Below are 18,073 nucleotides of genomic sequence, written 5' to 3' on the forward strand. Positions count from 1 at the left end.
ACTGAGTGATAAGAATCAATAATGATTGGTCCTGATCAACTCAGGTTATTCATCCTCGTGTCATTATTTAATTATGCAATATACAAGCAAAATAGCAAACAGCAAACTGAGTGATAAGAATCAATAATGATTGGTCCTTATCAACTCAGGTTATTCATCCTCGTGTCATTATTTAATTATGCAATTTACAAGCAAAATAGCAAACAGCAAACTGAGTGATAAGAATCAATAATGATTGGTCCTTATCAACTCAGGTTATTCATCCTCGTGTCATTATTTAATTATGCAATGTACAGGCAAAATAGCATATATGTTGAGTTCCAACCAAATTAATCTAGTTTTTTGCTCCTTGTAGCTTTATACTCCATATAAGATATAAATTGAATTTAGGTTATTTCATTTTCTCTAAATTTGTATTCAAAAGTATTTACTGATTATTATTTTTTGACAATTGTTGTTTCTCTCTTTTATATTTACATAAGTTTTAAACGCAACAACAAAACCACTTTGTACAACAACAACAAAATCCGCGACCAAAGTTTTTAATTGATATTTGTGGTTAAACTATATTTTATCAATTCTATGTTTTATTTGTACAGTATTTGTGTTTCTATCAAGACTAAACAGAATTGGAATTTTGGCATTTGTCTTTTTGTAATATGAGGCAGTTTTAGATAATTTGTTGTTTTTAGCTGCATTTATTGATAGATCATAAAGAATGAAATGATATTAAAAATAACTTTAAATTCATTCAAACGTCAGTTGAATGTAATAATGCGCCGATTTTTCAATTGAACTACTTTTTCGCAATTGTGGGCGTCCAAAAAAAAAAAAACCAGGGAAAAAAAATTGTTTTTGTAAGAGCAGCTCTGCTCTGCAGGTACACTGGTTCTGATAGATGTGGGAACCAGTCTACCATGTGATCAATGAATTGTTGTCAGGACGCAAATAATTCTGAACTTGACAAGATATTTTTTCCAGATTAAACGTTAGCCCGTTGTTTCATTCGATGTCGGTGCTTTCATTCGATTTCTTCAATTACTCAAAATAATTTCAAACAGGGGTATGTATGGGGACGGTTTGACATCAAATGACGTGTTGGGGCGCTGTTATTTACAAACTTATATCAGTGACGTAGCATCCGAGGGAAGGGGATATTCAACGTGTTAATCCCCTTCTCCGATATTTTCTCACGAGTGCCGTTTTTCACGAGTGGGTTTCTTTTGTAACGCCCGTCGTCAATATTGTGCAACAATGAAGAGCGCCACCTATTGTCTGATAGTGCCCAAAATAGGAAGATGTATATGCATCATGTATGTGTTAAATTTAGCCTCGAAGCTGCATTTCAGGTAAACCTGCCAAATATCTATTACATTCATTTTTTTCTAGCAATGCACAGTTTCACCATAGTTGTCTTTTCCATTTTTGTTTTCATCTATTACTTATCATGGCCGTGCAGGGATTTAACATCCACAGTCCGGTTGGCGAGCGCATCAGCCTTCTTAAAAAAAAATAAAATGGGTTACCAATAACCAACCTATTGACACGTTCGCAAAAAAGTATTTATTATCGCATCGCACGGAGTTCCATCTGGCTGGTTTTCAGAGGGGAAACGCCATTCCAGTGGAACCATAACACGTCCTTTTCATAAGCGGCTGCATGATCATCTGGGTATTGACCATTCAAATCGGAGAACGTACAACTATGAAACCACCAGGCCCCGTGGAGGGATTGTGCACAATTTGATTCCCATCCATCATTGTCACGATCATTTGTTGAGAAGGGAAAACCTCTGTGATACGCAAGAGAGTCACCGGCAGTGCTGCTGGCGTCGTATTGGCCAATATTCAGATTGTACTCACCCGGGAATATTTGGAAATCTGAGTACTTTGCCCATGCCCTGTTGCCCTCCCAGTCCTCTAAATCAACTCGTAGCTCCCATGTTCCTTGTGAATCATCAGACGTCAGAGTCACCAAGTTGTCGTTGCCCAACCAGAACTCACCGGACAGATCACCAAAGCCAGCCTGGTACTCGGCCCAATTACGGTAGAAGTCCACGCTGCCATCTTGTCGCCTCTGAAACACGATCCATCCACCGCCGTCAGTTTCCATGTCACAGTAGACACGAAGACCGCCATTCCCAACTCCCTCTGGGTAGATTGTGTAGATACCGCTCGACCAATAGCCGGCATCTAAGAGCATCTTGCAACTTCTGTAGCGATTCAAGGAGCTATCAAACAGTGAGTAGAGAGGAGTGTCCTCATCTGCATCAAAGTACACACTCCCTTGAGTTGCATTGAAGTCTTCGGGATGCTCTCGTCTTGTGCCAAGGTTCAACTCGCACAGTTTACTGCAGTCGTTAAAGTTAAAAGACTTGCAACGTTCATCCATGCTGCATTCCCGTCCGCAGATGACACGAGATCGTACAGTTTTTCTCTCAAGTTGAAACCCTTGGAGTGCGCGATTTTCCGCGGCATAAAACACATGCTGTCCTGTATAAGATGACGTTTCAAATCCGGAGACAGTCAAAATGGCTCCTTGGAATCCGAAGTATAAAATGTACAATAGTTCCATTGCAAAGATCTGTTTGGCCATTGTCGCCATTATACTAAATTCCTCCCCAATTCGATCGATTTTTCACTTTGGTCGCACAATGAGAGAAAAATTAAGTACGGTATCGGGGATAGGCCTATAACTCACGTTTATTCGACGATATCAACCGTGGTAAAAAAAAAAGAGACAAGCGTCCCAATAATGATATCAATTTTCTTACACGAAGGCTGATAAAATTGAAAACACTTCTGTACACCGTGATTTAGATAACGCAAAATGATGTGGAGAATCCGTGTTGATGGCACAAGGTAGTGTCTGGAAGGAATGGGTAGAGATAGATGGTGTGTAATTCACTGATTAGTCATCGAAGTTAATACGTCATTCTACATCAGGGCTCTTAATTGGTCAGTTTTCCCGCGAATGGCAAACCGTAACATTTGATTGGCTGAATAATATACTCGGAGCGTGCTGGTCGTATCACTCTGTATATGGAGAAAGCGAGACGTTGGCGTCTTATTTGGTTCAGTTGCTTGTTATCAGTTCCAATGTAATAATAAAAGCACCAACTATCGCTTTCATCTCCTGCGAACGATTTCACAGTCACTGATTTCTACTCTATTTCTAAGAAATACTCTGGCGATATTGATTTAGTTCCAGCGATTCTAATGACATAGGGGGACAAAATCACCGGACAAAAATATCTATTGTAAGAGGTCAACTGGTTATCGTCGGTACTACTTCGTAATTAAGAATGCTGCCTTAATTCAAGGCGTCTTCATTAAGTGACGGTTGGTGGAATCCAGAAGGGCTTTCTTATTAAATATTGAGAATAGAATCAAAGAGCGTGTAATTGATATCAAAGGCTGCATCTTTATTATTACAGAAACGACTTCAATAAGGTGACCAGCAACTAAACCAAATAAGAATTCAATGCTACGTAACGTTTTACCATATCTTACAAGGAAAGAAGATTACACTCCTGCATCACAATAAATAGCCAATCAAATGCTACGGTTTGTTACTGAGTTCGATATCTAGCCTGAAAACAACACATTTGTTTGCGGCTGCCTTGCTGTAGGGCGCCCCCAACGCGAGTTAATCAAATTCCAGCTCCTTATTTCCACCCCCAAATCCCCCCCCCCCCCCGCTTGAGCATACTATTGGCAATGAACTAGAGGGTTTGCCAAAAGAAATATTGTTGGAAGCCGTGCACAGGAATATGAGCTTGTAGTTCAGTTCAATTTGGATGAAATTGGGGCCCTAAAAGTGCTCTATTTTGCAATGGAGTGTAGGCATCGTTTTTCAAAATGGCGATGGGCTTCAGGACTATTTTAAGGGGTGATCATCTTCGGATGGAAATTTTACCTAAAAGCCATCAGTTGGCACCCGTAAGTTGAAAACAAAATGAGAGATGATGAAATGAGCTTTAATGTGATGTGTGTCTCGAACACCTTGGAGAGTTTTTAGTACGTTTTTACCGAATTTCTGAAGTGGGAACATTTATCATTGGGGTCAATGGCAGTTTACTTACTGGTCTGCAACCTGTAATTTCAAAAATGGCGTCGTCCATCGTTCTTTGTCATAATAGCGATGCGCATGCGCTTGATATTCCGCGACAGTAGTTCTTCGGGGGGGGGGGGGCGTGACCTGGAGGGGCTGGGCAGCTTTTCAAAAGGGGTTTGCAAAAGCGGTTCCGCAACAAATGGGCACAAACCTGCAGGGGACCGATAGACCGTCATCCGATTGCAGAAATTTCGAGCGAAAAGTGTGTGTATGGTAAAACGTTACGTAGCATTGGATTCTTATTTGGTTTAGTTGCTGGTCACCTTATTGAAGTCGGTCCTGTAATAATAAAGATGCAGCCTTTGATATCAATTTCACGCTCTTTGATTCTATTCTCAATATTTAATAAGAGAGCCCCGTTTTTGGATTCCACCAACCGTTACTTAATGAAGACGCCTTCAATTGAGGCACCATTCTTAATTACGAAGTAGTACCGACGATAACCAGTTGACCTCCAACAATAGATATTTTGGTCCGGCAATTTTAATGAAAAGTAAATCGGTCCGAAATTGCCTACGCCGGCCAAATAACGATTTGCATGCCCTCAAAATCTTCAGTATTTGAGCATACTGTTGGCCATGATCTAGAGGGTTTGTAAAACAATTTTGTTGGAAGCCGTGCACAGGACTGTGAGCTTGTTATCCGTTAAATTTGGATGAAATTTCTCCTAAAAGTCATCAGTTGCCCCCCCCCCGTAAATTGCAAGAAAACCAAAGGAAAGATGATAAAATAAGCTTTAATGTGTGTTTGAGAGTTGTGAGTATTTTTCCCGAATTTCTGAAGTGGGAGCATTTATCATTGGCGTTAATGGAAGTTCATTTACTGGTCTGCAGCCTGTAATTTGAAAATGGCGTCGCCCATCGTTCTTGTTATAATAGCGGTGCGCATGCCCTTTATATTCCGCGACAGTGGCTTTTTTTTTTGGGGGGGGGACGTGACCTGGAGGGGGTGGGCAGCGTTTCAAAGGGGTTCCAATGGCGGTTCCGCATCAAATGCGCCGAAACATGCAGGGAGCCGATAGAACGTCATCCGATTACAGAAATTTCGAGCGAAAAAGGTGGGGGGGGGGGGGATGGGGTTGATTTGGGGTGGAAAGGAGCTGGAATTTAATTAACTCCCGTTGGGGGCGCCCTACAGCAAGGCAGCCGCAAACAGAGGTGTTGTTTTCAGGCCAGGTATCGAACTCAGATGATGAAATAAGCTTTAATTTGATGTGTGTCTTGAACATCTTGGAGAGTTGAGAGTATTTTTCAAGGATTTCTGAAGTGGGAGCATTTATCATTGGGGTCGATGGAAGTTTATTTACTGGTCTGCAACTTTGTATGGTGCATGGCTGACTCGAGGATGGGATGGTTCCGCTGATATTTTGCTGCATTCCCGTCCGCAGATGACACGAGAGCGCACAGTTTTGGTTGCATATGCAAACCCTTGTAGTTTAAGATTTTCAGCAGCATAAAATGGATGTTCACCTGTATAAGATGAAGTTCCCAATCCGGAGAAAATCAAGATAGTACCTTGGAATACTAATGACACTACGTAAAATAAGTCCAAAACAAATGTGTGTTTCGCCATTTTGCACCTGAGACTTCTGAACACCACAACGTAGATGACGTGAATGGTATCGTTGATCGCTGGTGATGGAATTCGGTATTGCATAGAAAGAAATGGGTAGAGGCAGACGATGGGTTAGTCACTGATTGGTCTACAGGGGGTAATACGTCAATCCCTGTTATTGGTCAGTTTTCCCGCCAGTAACAAACCGTAGCATTTGATTGGTTATTTATTGTGATGCAGGAGTGTAATCTTCTTTCCTTGTAAGATATGGTAAAACGTTATGCAGCATTGAATTCTTATTTGGTTTAGTTGCTGGTCACCTTATTGAAGTCGGTCCTGTAATAATAAAGATGCAGCCTTTGATATCAATTTCACGCTCTTTGATTCTATTCTCAATATTTAATAAGAAAACCCTTTCGGATTCCACCAACCGTCACTTAATGAAGACGCCTTGAATTAAGGCAGCATTCTTAATTACGAAGTAGTACCGACGATAACCAATTGACCTCCTACAATAGATATTTTGGTCCGGCGATTTTAATGAAAACAAGTCAGGATGGGTAGTTTGCAGTGGTTACTATGACAACATCTTGGCTGTAGGCAATAAGAAATTATTCTTCAATGCCAAGGTATACAGCTAGCCTGCTGACTGGCATAATATAATAATACGGTGTATTTACAATGGTGCCAGTCATCTTTGACTAAAAAGGTCAATTATACGGTATCAACCGAAGCTTATGAAGTCCCTTTAAGATGAAACCACTTTGACAACGTAGATATACTTAAGTATAGTGTATAAGAGTTTAAGCATAGCCCCAGCGTGTTACAGAGGCTAAACACAGTGCTCGAATCAAATTCTTACAAAAACGAAAACATTTAAAGAACCGAGAAAAATCAATCATGGATTGGTTCTTGTCACTCGGTTTATTCAACGTCATAGGTCATTGGAACCATTTTGTTTTATGCGGCAATATACAAGCAAAAAACTGTTGATAACAATTATTAAAAGGTAGCTTCTTATCACTCAGCTTATTCAATGTGCTAGGTGGATATCAATTGTACATGTTGCTATTTACAAGCAGAAAAGCAAAATGTTATACTAAGGTCCACCCCATATAATAGTTCGTACTACCTGTAGTTATATACTCCAAATAAGTAGTTTTCATTGAAGGTAAATATTGAGAACATTCATATATCTCCAAATTGAAGTTATCCCGTTCAAGTTCGCAACGTTTTAGGGATTTGAGTTTATATGAATATACGGTTTCTAATTAGGGAGAGCTTTTGATTTCATAAGCGTTTTCAAATAAGCGTGTGTTCAAAGGTTTTCTTGCAATCAAATCTTGTGTGAGTTGGTTTTGGATTTAGCACGAAATAGAAGAACATGATACAAGTATTCATTCAAGGGCAGTGACATTCGGGTTCAACGTCATGTGGAATTTGCATTATGCTAAACGTCAATCGCAATGGCTTTAAAATATATCAGCTTCATTTAAATATATCGTGGTTTTATTCAAAAAGAAAATACGGCTTTTAAAATCTCTTTTTGAGGTTCCAATTCAACAAAATGATCACACCACTAAAGAGAGGGTCACGTTGGTGTGAATCTATACATGTGTTAAGTTTATCTAGTTTTTTTATCGTCAAGTGTTCTCCTTATCTGTTTCTATTACATTGACACTTTGCAAATGTTTAGTGTCTACAAAATGTGTTGTGCATTCTTCTCAAGCTATCATACTTTTTCTTAGAAATGGCTAGCCAGCTGTACATTCCTTGATTCACTTTCTTAAAGTTAATTTGTTTTGGTTTTATATTTAATTAAACGACACATGCCTTGAACAAATTTCATTGAAAATGAAAAAAATAGCCGAGGGCTGAACTGCAATCTAAAGCTCTCGAAATTACATGCCCGAGTTACAAGATTTGCTGCCCACTTTTTACGCAATTGAGCTTATTTAGCCCATTTTCATATGAATTTGGATGAAAGATTTGCAAGACCAAATGAGCAGGGATTGAAAATGAACGAGAAAACCTCATATTAACCAAAGTAGAGAGTGCATGCGTGTCTCAAAAACTGGACATATTCAGTTTCAGATCAACTAAAGCCATTGCCTTTAACCTTTTCAACATCTTCCTTATATGTAAATAATTACATGCTGTTAATTACATGACAACGAAACCATTGATATAATTTACTTTTTCCCTTCTTTTTTATACAGTTTCTTTTCAGAATTAGTGTCCGTCTATGTAAACGGTCAGAGTGACAAATTAAAGCGCGAAAATAGAACAAAACGCTTTTATATTTCAAGGAGGCATAAACGAATTCTTTGAAAATAGAGATAGACATAAAACAAAACAAAAAACCATGGATTTGCATCATGTTCGATGACATAAATCCATTGTACTAAATCAGAGTCAGTAAAATATGGATCAGAAAAAACCCAGATTATATAGCAATTTTATCAGAAGCAAAATGTCCACGCTTTCTGTTCCCTGCATGCTTCCCTGCAAAAATTGGAAATGAAATATATCAATTTGGCCTTTCTTCAATATTAATGAACGATTCTCCATCAGGACTCAAAATTTGTGTTGGTGAGTTTTTGGCGGTCATTCATAGAACAAAGTTCTGCAATCAGAGCACGTGACCACTGTACACTTACTCGTTTTATACACATGAAGGTTAATGTTAGATATACCAACACATTCTCTAGGGGTCAGGTAAGTATATTTCTCTTAATCATACATAACTTAGATTGATGCCTTAATTTGTGCATGTGATATATGGGTATAAATTTATGTGGGCTACTTCTACTGTTGTGTGTAAATTGCAAAAAGGCTTCATATTTAAAACTCTTTCGACTTAAGGCTCTTTGGATTTGGGGTCACACCCCATAGGTAAAAAACCACCCATTCCTCTTAATTTGCAGGTGTCGTGTTTGCAACTTATAAGAGTTTTATGGTCCCAATTCACGCATTTTCATGCTGCACGTTTTCAGAGAATAAAAACGCCCTAAAAATGCCTGCCATTGCACGCCCATATTTTGGTCTACTGGTCCAAACGGGTAATATGGACCATTCAAATGAGATTGAAAACAGTAGTTAAACCACCAAGCTCCTTTAAATTGCTGTGCACAATTTGAACCCAAAGCATCATTGTCATGATCTTTTGTTGAGAAGGGACTTCCTCTGTGATCCCCAAGAGAGTCACCGGCAATGCTGCTGGCATCGTATTGGCCAATATTCAGATTGTACTCACCCGGGGATATTTGGAAATCTGCGTACTTTGCCCATGCCGTGCCCATACCCTCCCAGATATCTAAATCAACGCGTAGCTCCCATGCTCCACGTGAATTATCAGACGTCAGAGTCACCAAGTTGTCATTGCCCAACCAGAACTCACCGGACAGATTACCAAAGCCAGACTGGTACTCGGCCCAGTTACGGTAGAAGTCCACACTGCCATCTTGTCGCCTCTGAAACACGATCCATCCTCCGCCGTCAGTTTCCATGTCACAGTAGACAAGAAGTAGACGACCAGCACAGACTCCCTCTGGGTAGATTGTGTAGGTACCGCTTGAACGATAACCGGCATCTAAAAGCATCTTGCAACTTCTGTAGCGAACCAAGGAGCTATCAGTCAGTGATAACAGAGGTGTGTCCTCATCTGCATCAAAGTACACACTCCCTTGGGTTGCATTGAAGTCTTCGGGATGCTCTCGTCTTGTGGCAAGGTTCAACTCGCACATTTGATGGCATTCGTTAAAATTAAACGACTTGCAACGTTTATCCATGCTGCATTCCCGTCCGCAGATGACACGAGATCGTACAGTTTTGGTTGTAAATGCAAACTCCCTTAGAGCTCGATTTTCCGCCGCATAAAACGTATGCTGTCGTGTATAAGATGAAGTTTCAAATCCGTAGACAGTCAAAAAGGCTCCTTGAAATCCGACGTATAAAATGTCAAACAGTGCCAACGTAAAGATCTGTTTCGCCATTGTCGTCATTATGCTAAAGTCCTGCAAATTTAATTGATCCTTGTTTGGTCTCACAATGGGAGAAATAGACAGTAAAGCGATATGTCTTGCCTGGTAAACTATGGTATAAACGGTGATAAACCTATCTCGTACGATAATACAACCACATAAGCGTTGCAGGAAAAAAGACAATTCGAATTATTCTTGCACAAACGCTGACAAAAATATCCACACTTCTGTACACCGCAATTTCGATAACTGTAAAACGATGTAGAGGATCGGCGGTGTTTCCAAGCAAATTTGGCGTTGATGGCGTTAGGTAGTGCTTGGAAGGAATTCGTAGAGCCAGATGGTGTGTAAGTCGATGATTGGTCATCCATGTTAATGCGTCATTCCAAACCAGTGGCTTGGAATTGGTCAGTTTTTTTCCGCCAATAATAAACCGCAGCGTTTGATTGGTTGACTTTTACGATGAAGGCGTGTAATCTTGTCGCTGTATAACAGGTCGGGGAAAGCGAAGCATCAACGTCGCATTGGGTTGAGTTGCTTGATGCCATTTCAAATTTAATAATAAAACCAGCAACTGTTTTGTTCGACCACTGCGAACGATTTCACGGTCTTTGATTTTCTCTCAATGTGAAACGGAAAGGAACTTGAAGCTTCCATTGCGTAATAATTGCGTCTTCGTCTTCAATGTTTTTGCAGCAGTCTTAACAATAGGAACCCCTCCACACGATAACAAGAAATATTCTGGCGATATTGATTGTTTCTCTGGTTATTATGCCTACTCTTGAGAGTGAAGGCCACAAGCTAATTACTCTACAATGAAAATAATTGCCAAACCTCAATTGGTGGTATGAAATTACGAAATTTAAACGCCATCACAAAATATTCGGATTTGCGTCCACAAAACATCCAGACTCTAATATACTAAATTCTGACATAAAGTTGATTATGTTGGAAGAAATGAACAAGTCTGATCGCTTTTGCCATCTTCCATCCTGGATTTCGCCTCTTCTAATCTCATATATGCATTGACTAAATGTGATTTACAACAAAACTGTATCGGCCGAAACAACTTGACGTAGAGCATGATTATTTCAGCTCAACCAAACAAAACATTTTGTAATCATGGTAACGGGAGGGCACGGAGGTTGAAGGAGATTCCATTGCATTTCTAGGGGTGTATATTTACAGATAAACAGTCGAAAAGTCCGATGAAATAGGAAATGTACACAAAGCAATATATATGCAAAGGAATTATAAACGGCTCTGTTTAAGCAAAGGTTGAGTGTGAATGATTTTTTGGTGTAATGCAGGTTGAGACGTTTAACAAGAACATATATAAGCACCTGCAATTTGTTTCCGAAGGTTTGTTGGTTTGCCTGCCCTCCTCACAGCGCCCTCCTCACAGCGCCCTCCTCACAGCGCACTCCTCACAGCGCCCTCCTCACAGCGCCCTCCTCACAGCCCCCTCCTCACAGCCCCCTCCTCACAGCCCCCTCCTCACAGCGCCCTCCTCACAGCGCCCTCCTCACAGCGCCCTCCTCACAGCGCCCTCCTCACAGCGCCCTCCTCACAGCGCCCTCCTCACAGCCCCCTCCCCACAGCCCCCTCCTCACAGCGCCCTCCTCACAGCGCCCTCCTCACAGCCCCCTCCTCACAGCGCCCTCCTCACAGCGCCCTCCTCACAGCCCCCTCCTCACAGCCCCCTCCTCACAGCGCCCTCCTCACAGCGCCCTCCTCACACAGCCCCCTCCTCACAGCCCCCTCCTCACAGCCCCCTCCTCACAGCGCCCTCCTCACAGCGCCCTCCTAACAGCCCCCTCCTCACAGCCCCCTCCTCACAGCGCCCTCCTCACAGCCCCCTCCTCACAGCCCCCTCCTCACAGCGCCCTCCTCACAGCGCCCTCCTCACAGCGCCCTCCTCACAGCGCCCTCCTCACAGCGCCCTCCTCACAGCCCCCTCCTCACAGCCCCCTCCTCACAGCCCCCTCCTCACTCGCCCTCCTCACAGCGCCCTCCTCACAGCCCCCTCCTCACAGCCCCCTCCTCACAGCCCCCTCCTCACAGCGCCCTCCTCACAGCGCCCTCCTAACAGCCCCCTCCTCACAGCCCCCTCCTCACAGCGCCCTCCTCACAGCCCCCTCCTCACAGCCCCCTCCTCACAGCGCCCTCCTCACAGCGCCCTCCTCACAGCGCCCTCCTCACAGCCCCCTCCTCACAGCGCCCTCCTCACAGCCCCCTCCTCACAGCGCCCTCCTCACAGCGCCCTCCTCACAGCGCCCTCCTCACAGCCCCCTCCTCACAGCCCCCTCCTCACAGCCCCCTCCTCACAGCGCCCTCCTCACAGCGCCCTCCTCACAGCCCCCTCCTCACAACCCCCTCCTCACAGCCCCCTCCTCACAGCGCCCTCCTCACAGCGCCCTCCTCACAGCCCCCTCCTCACAGCCCCCTCCTCACAGCCCCCTCCTCACAGCCCCCTCCTCACAGCCCCCTCCTCACAGCCCCCTCCTCACAGCGCCCTCCTCACAGCGCCCTCCTCACAGCGCCCTCCTCACAGCGCCCTCCTCACAGCCCCCTCCTCACAGCCCCCTCCTCACAGCGCCCTCCTCACAGCCCCCTCCTCACAGCCCCCTCCTCACAGCCCCCTCCTCACAGCCCCCTCCTCACAGCGCCCTCCTCACAGCGCCCTCCTCACAGCGCCCTCCTCACAGCGCCCTCCTCACAGCGCCCTCCTCACAGCCCCCTCCTCACAGCCCCCTCCTCACAGCGCCCTCCTCACAGCGCCCTCCTCACAGCGCCTTCCTCACAGCCCCCTCCTCACAGCCACCTCCTCCCCCACACAAGACCTGGCTACGCATTTACACCAATCGATACGTTTAATAGATACAATGCGATATTGTGTAGCGCGCCCGCTTTTTGAAAAAAAAAATTGTTCCATGACGAGAAAATACGGAGCGTCCTTACAGTGTATTAAAATTCCCATGATATACATTCAATGTATATTCCCCTGTATAACGTGAAGTTCCAGAGACAATGAAATACCAAGGAATACCAAGGACACTTTGTAAAATAAGTGCAAAGCAAAGACAACGTAGACAACTTGAATGATACAATAATTAATGTTGAGGGTATTTAGTATTGCCAGCAAAGGAAAGGGTAGAGACAGACGGTGTTTAAGTCCCTGATTGGTCCACAGGGGTAATACGTCATTCCTTGTCATTGGTCAGTTTTCCCGCCAGTGACAAACCGTAGACTTTGATTGGCTAAACGTTGTGATGCAGAATGGTAAAGTGTCATCTTCTTGCGTTGTTAGATATTGTGGAACGTTATGCAGCATTGAATTCTTATTTGGTTTAGTTGCTGGTCAATAAATTGAGAAAACTGAATCATGGATTGGTTCTTGTCACTCGGTTTATTCAACGTCATAGGTCATTAAACCTTTTTTTTATAGTGCGCAATATACAAGCAAAATAGCAAACAGTAAATTTAGTGATAAGTTTAGTGATAAGTTGATCAATATTTAAAAGCAGTCAATTCTACCACGCACTAAGTGAGAGCCTTGCAGGAGCGAGTCTTTGACACAAGTTTTGTAGCGATTTGTCTGTTAAAATAAGAGACCAGCACAGCATACCTGATATGTAACCAATCCCAGTTAATTAAGGGCTGGGCTCACCCCCTTCTTCTCAGAATTTGAGATAGCAAATTTACATTTTATGACAGCAAACCAATAGAGTGATCCCTCCTGTGCATACAGCACCTCGGTTACCATATTCCAAAATCACTACGTGTTTCTGGAGACGTGGTTCCATTCAGTTTCTTATATACAGATGAACACAAGTGTTCCCCTCGAAAAAAAATGCAAATTACATGTTTAAATTAATATTTAAGAATGTCTTTTTCTTTTCTCCTCTTTTCTCCTTCGAAAATGTGGGAGGGGGTTAGGGGTGTTCATGATAATTGTTAACAAAATGAATACAACTGGCGTTACCGAGCATAAACTACAGTAGTACCGTCAAGTAATATATTGTTTAGTGGTGGTGTTTCCAAAGTTAAAAAACAGGTGGATGAATGAGGACGGTTTGACATCAAAATTATGCTTCTTTTTCTCAAGAGTGCCCTTTTTTTTACGAATGCTTTTTAACGCCCCGCAAGTATTCCACCATGAATAGCGCCACCTTAGTGCCCAAGATGGAAAGATGGTGTATTATTATGCATCGTGTAAGTGTTATACAAAACATCATAGGTGCACCTGCCAAACATCTATAAATATTTTTTTGTTGTAACAACATAGCTTAACTTTAATCGTTGTGTCTATTTTCTTTTTCATCAGTCTGTTATTTAGGAAGGCCGGGCAGGCATTTTACATCCACACTCCGGTCAGCTCCGTCACTTTGGAAATTGCCGATTTCATCGAACTCTTCGTAACTTACGATGCATCGCAGCGCTGCGACACGTCGTATCCCTACGATGCTTCGCAACTGCGACGCGTCCAGCGATCCATTTCACAAAACATGTAGTAAGTGCGACGCGTCTTAGGTGTATTTATAGCACAACTCGGTGCTGTTTTATGTATTAAGTCAGCGTACAGTAAATAGTCGTCTGATATTCAACAAAGAGTCGTGGGATCTCCGCTCAACATTTGTTAAAACGTAAAACAAAATGGCGGTCGTGCGATGCAATTTTGAAGGAAAACAAGCTCTCAGTGGACTGTATAGCTACTTTGAAATTTCAACTGCAATATTCCAGTCTAATTCATAATTATTCAATGAATTTTCTATTTACAACTTTACACACATTGCCTCGGTATTATAATCTCGTTTATGTAATGTTTATGGCATAAACTGGCTACGAAAGGGTTTTTCTTATTTTGCAATGACCACTAGACACGTCGTAACTTGCGACATGTTTTAAACCGTTGTCAAGGAACTTACGACGCGTTCAACACATCGCAACTTTCGTGAAATGGATGATACGACGCGTCAACTCGAGTTGCGACGCGTCGCAGCGCTTCGAGAAATCGGGTGCTGCCCCTTTTTTGGCGGGCGTATCATACTTGGGTAAAAAAAAATATGCAATTTTAAGTTTACAATAACCAACTTAAAAACATGCTCGAAAAAATGTATTCAGGGTCCCATCGCACGCATTATCATCTGGCAGGTTCTCAGAGAATAGGAAGAGCCTTTCCATTCAAACCAATGCACGCCCCTCTCATCAGCTGTTACATGCTCATTTGGGTAATATCGACCATTCAAGTTGGAGAGCAAACAATCCTTAAACCACCAAGCTCCGTGGAAAGATTGTGCACAATTTGACTGCCCTTTATCATTGTCACGATCGTTTGTTGAGAAGGGACGTCCTCTATGATACCGAAGAGAGTTACCGGCAGTGCTGCTGGCGTCGTATTGGCCAATTTGCAGATTGTACTCACCCGAGGATATTTGGAAATCTGGGTACCTTGCCCATGCCATGTTGCCCTCCCAGTCCTCTAAATCAACACGTAGCTCCCATGTTCCTAGTGAATCATCAGATGTCAGAGTCACCAAGTTGTCGTTGCCCAACCAGAACTCACCGGACATATCGCCAAAGCCAGACTGGTACTCGGCCCAGTTACGGTAGAAGTCCACGCTGCCATCTTGTCGCCTCTGAAACACGATCCATCCTCCGCCGTCAGTTTCCATGTCACAGTAGACACGAAGACCGCCATTCCCGACTCCCTCTGGGTAGATTGTGTAGATACCGCTTGAACGATAACCGGCATCTAAGAGCATCTTGCAACTCCTGTTGCGATTGAAGGAGCTATCAGCCAGTGAGTAGATAGGTGTGTCCTCATCTGCATCAAAGTACACACTCCCTTGAGTTGCATTGAAGTCTTCGGGATGCTCTCGTCTTGTTGCAAGGTTCAGCTCGCACATTTTATTGCAGTCGTTAAAGTTAAACGACATGCAACGTTTGTCCATGCTGCATTCCCGTCCACAGATGACACGAGATCGTACAGTTTTTGTTACAAATGCAAAATCTCTTAGAGCGCGATTTTCAGCGGCATGAAACGTATGTTCCCCTGTATAAGATGAAGTTTCGAATCCAGAGACAGACAAGGTAGCTCCCTGGCATATGATGGATATTATGTAAAATAGTTCACGACGAACAATTTGTTTCGCCATGTTTCTATTAATTGAAGGTCTCATACGACGGAAGATATTAGGTCGATCTCAGTTTTTTCCTTGTATTGTTTAATACCAGATAAATGCAGATAAACTTGCAGGAAACAACATTCAGTGATTTCTCTTGTATGATTTAACTATCAACCATGGTTGTAAAACGACTAACATTTCAAGCCACACTGCCTTCGTTAGCTGTCTTCTTTACACAACTGCCAGATTGCTGTGTTGATACAGAGGCCTGATGATGATGGGTTTTGGTAGTTCACAGAGAGGAATGGGTTTAGGTATAGACGATGTGGATCCCTCTGATTGGATATCGACATAAATACGTCAGTCCACAACAGTGGCTTTTAATTGGTCAGTCTTCCCGCCAGTCACAAATCCTAGCCTTTGATTGGCGGATGTTTTACCGCTAACTAATGACCTCATCTGTCTGTAATTATGGATAATTTTATGTTGTGAAGCGCTGAAGTCTGCATTCGTTTTGATAATTAATAATCGTCATAAAGAATTTTAAGTAACAGTCTTTACAATAAGTAGTCATACCGTTGGCAATAATAGCTCTAATAGCTCTCACGATGTTGATTTAGCTCCAGCGATTATAATGAAATAGATAGCGGGAATATTGTTCTCGTGGGAGCAATATGCCAGTTACGATACCTTGCCCTTAACCACTGAAGCTAATTGCGTTCAAGGATGAACGATTACCAAACCTGAATTGGCTGCCTTGAAATTAAATATAGTCGCAAATGTTAGGAGTTGCTATTGCCATCTGTTATAGTGTCTTGACTCCTTGTTTAAGGCAGATTAATGTACTGTCCTAGACCGCCACTACCGAATCCCGCTGGGTAGATTTGTTAAACGACTTGCAAAGTCCATCCATGCTGCATTCATGCCCGCAGATGACGCGAGAGCGCACAGCTTTGGTTGCATATGCAAATTTGTAACGTACGATTTTCAGCAGCATAAAATGAATGTTCTCCTGTGTAAGATGAAGTTTCCAATCCAGAGACAATCAAGATACATGTAGTTCCCTGGAATACCAAGGACACTATGTAAACTGACTGGGGGGGGGGGGGGGAGCAGAGGCAGGACACTCGAACACCTTCCCACAGTTGCTACGTCATTGGGAAAGTCCCACTCCCCCATCCCCACCCCGCAGGACCACCTCCCTTGGGTAAAAACATTCATTCTATTTATTTGCAAATGCCAACTTTCAACATAATTAATTATTCATCGTCCCAATTAACGCATTTTCATGCTGCACGTTTTCAGAGAATAAAAATACCCTTTCCATGTCTCCCATTGCACGCCCATGTTTTCTTGTACACGCCCATACGGGAAATATGGACCATTCAAATGAGAGAGAAAACACTGATCAAACCACCAGGCTCCTTTCCAGTTTTGTGCACAATTTGTCTCCCATGAATCATTGTCGCGATCCCTTGTTGTGAAGGGACGTCCTCTGTGAGTCCCAACGAATCTGTCAAAATAACCAAGAGAGTCGCCGGCAGTGCTACTTGCATCGTATTGGCCAATATTCAGATTGTACTCACCAGGGGATATTTGGAAATCTGAGTACTTTGCCCATGCCGTGTTGCCCTCCCAGTCCTCTAAATCAACTCGTAGCTCCCATGTTCCTTGTGAATCATCAGACGTGAGAGTCACCAACTTGTCATTGCCCAACCAGAACTCACCGGACAGATCGCCAAAGCCAGACTGGTACTCGATCCAGTTACGGTAGAAGTCCACACTGCCATCTTGTCGCCTCTGAAACACGATCCATCCTCCGCCGTCAGTTTCCATGTCACAGTAGACACGAAGACCGCCATTCCCGAATCCCTCTGGGTAGATTGTGTAGATACCGCTTGAACGATGACCGGCATCTAAGAGCATCTTGCAACTTCTGTAGCGATTCAAGGAGCCATCAGTTAGTGAGTAGAGAGGTGTGTCCTCATCTGCATCAAAGTACACACTCCCTTGAGTTGCATTGAAGTCTTCGGGATGCTCTCGTCTTGTGGCGAGGTTCAACTCGCACATTTTATTGCAGTCGTTAAAGTTTAACGACTTGCAACGTTTCTTCATATTGCATTCCCGTGCACAGATGACACGAGATCCCACGGTTTTCTTAGCATATACAAACCCTCGCAGTTCACGATTTTCCGCGGCGTACATGATTTGTTCGCGTTGATGACATAGGTGTCCACTGACAACAATGACCGCCCCCAAAAATATCATCAGCTCAAAAACAAATTGCTTCAT

At 43.1% G+C, this 18,073-nt stretch overlaps 4 protein-coding genes across 4 annotated transcripts; 1 reads left to right on the plus strand and 3 right to left on the minus strand.

Annotated features, from left to right (window-relative positions):
- Positions 1–533: 533 nt before the first annotated feature.
- Positions 534–2,863, minus strand: LOC119731606 (ficolin-3-like). The gene has a single exon (XM_038204801.1). The coding sequence runs from the start codon at positions 2,602–2,604 to the stop codon at positions 1,567–1,569; it is 1,038 nt and encodes a 345-aa protein (XP_038060729.1). The 5' UTR covers positions 2,605–2,863; the 3' UTR covers positions 534–1,566.
- A 5,480-nt stretch (positions 2,864–8,343) lies between these two features.
- Positions 8,344–12,530, plus strand: LOC119731853 (extensin-like). The gene is made up of 2 exons (XM_038205137.1): positions 8,344–8,388; positions 11,016–12,530. The coding sequence occupies exons 1-2, from the start codon at positions 8,344–8,346 to the stop codon at positions 12,528–12,530; spliced, it is 1,560 nt and encodes a 519-aa protein (XP_038061065.1).
- A 2,221-nt stretch (positions 12,531–14,751) lies between these two features.
- Positions 14,752–16,029, minus strand: LOC119732646 (ficolin-3-like). Its single transcript, XM_038206268.1, has one exon. The coding sequence runs from the start codon at positions 15,833–15,835 to the stop codon at positions 14,774–14,776; it is 1,062 nt and encodes a 353-aa protein (XP_038062196.1). The 5' UTR covers positions 15,836–16,029; the 3' UTR covers positions 14,752–14,773.
- Positions 16,030–17,011: 982 nt separating this feature from the next.
- On the minus strand, positions 17,012–18,073 carry LOC119731854 (microfibril-associated glycoprotein 4-like). The gene has a single exon (XM_038205138.1). It carries the CDS (start codon positions 18,071–18,073, stop codon positions 17,057–17,059), a length of 1,017 nt encoding a protein of 338 aa, XP_038061066.1. The 3' UTR covers positions 17,012–17,056.

Source organism: Patiria miniata, unplaced genomic scaffold (genome assembly GCF_015706575.1).
Source record: "Patiria miniata isolate m_02_andy unplaced genomic scaffold, ASM1570657v1 HiC_scaffold_24, whole genome shotgun sequence".
NCBI classification, from domain to species: domain Eukaryota; kingdom Metazoa; phylum Echinodermata; class Asteroidea; order Valvatida; family Asterinidae; genus Patiria; species Patiria miniata.

Bases quoted from the DNA above. Each gene is read 5' to 3' on its own strand.
- LOC119731854 (XM_038205138.1), bottom strand. From the start codon at position 18,073: ATGAAGCAATTTGTTTTTGAGCTGATGATATTTTTGGGGGCGGTCATT.
- LOC119731853 (XM_038205137.1), top strand. From the start codon at position 8,344: ATGAAGGTTAATGTTAGATATACCAACACATTCTCTAGGGGTCAG. The intron at 8,389-11,015 runs GTAAGTATATTT...TTGTTTCCGAAG, and splicing joins ACACATTCTCTAGGGGTCAG to GTTTGTTGGTTTGCCTGCCC.
- LOC119731606 (XM_038204801.1), bottom strand. From the start codon at position 2,604: ATGGCGACAATGGCCAAACAGATCTTTGCAATGGAACTATTGTACATT.
- LOC119732646 (XM_038206268.1), bottom strand. From the start codon at position 15,835: ATGAGACCTTCAATTAATAGAAACATGGCGAAACAAATTGTTCGTCGT.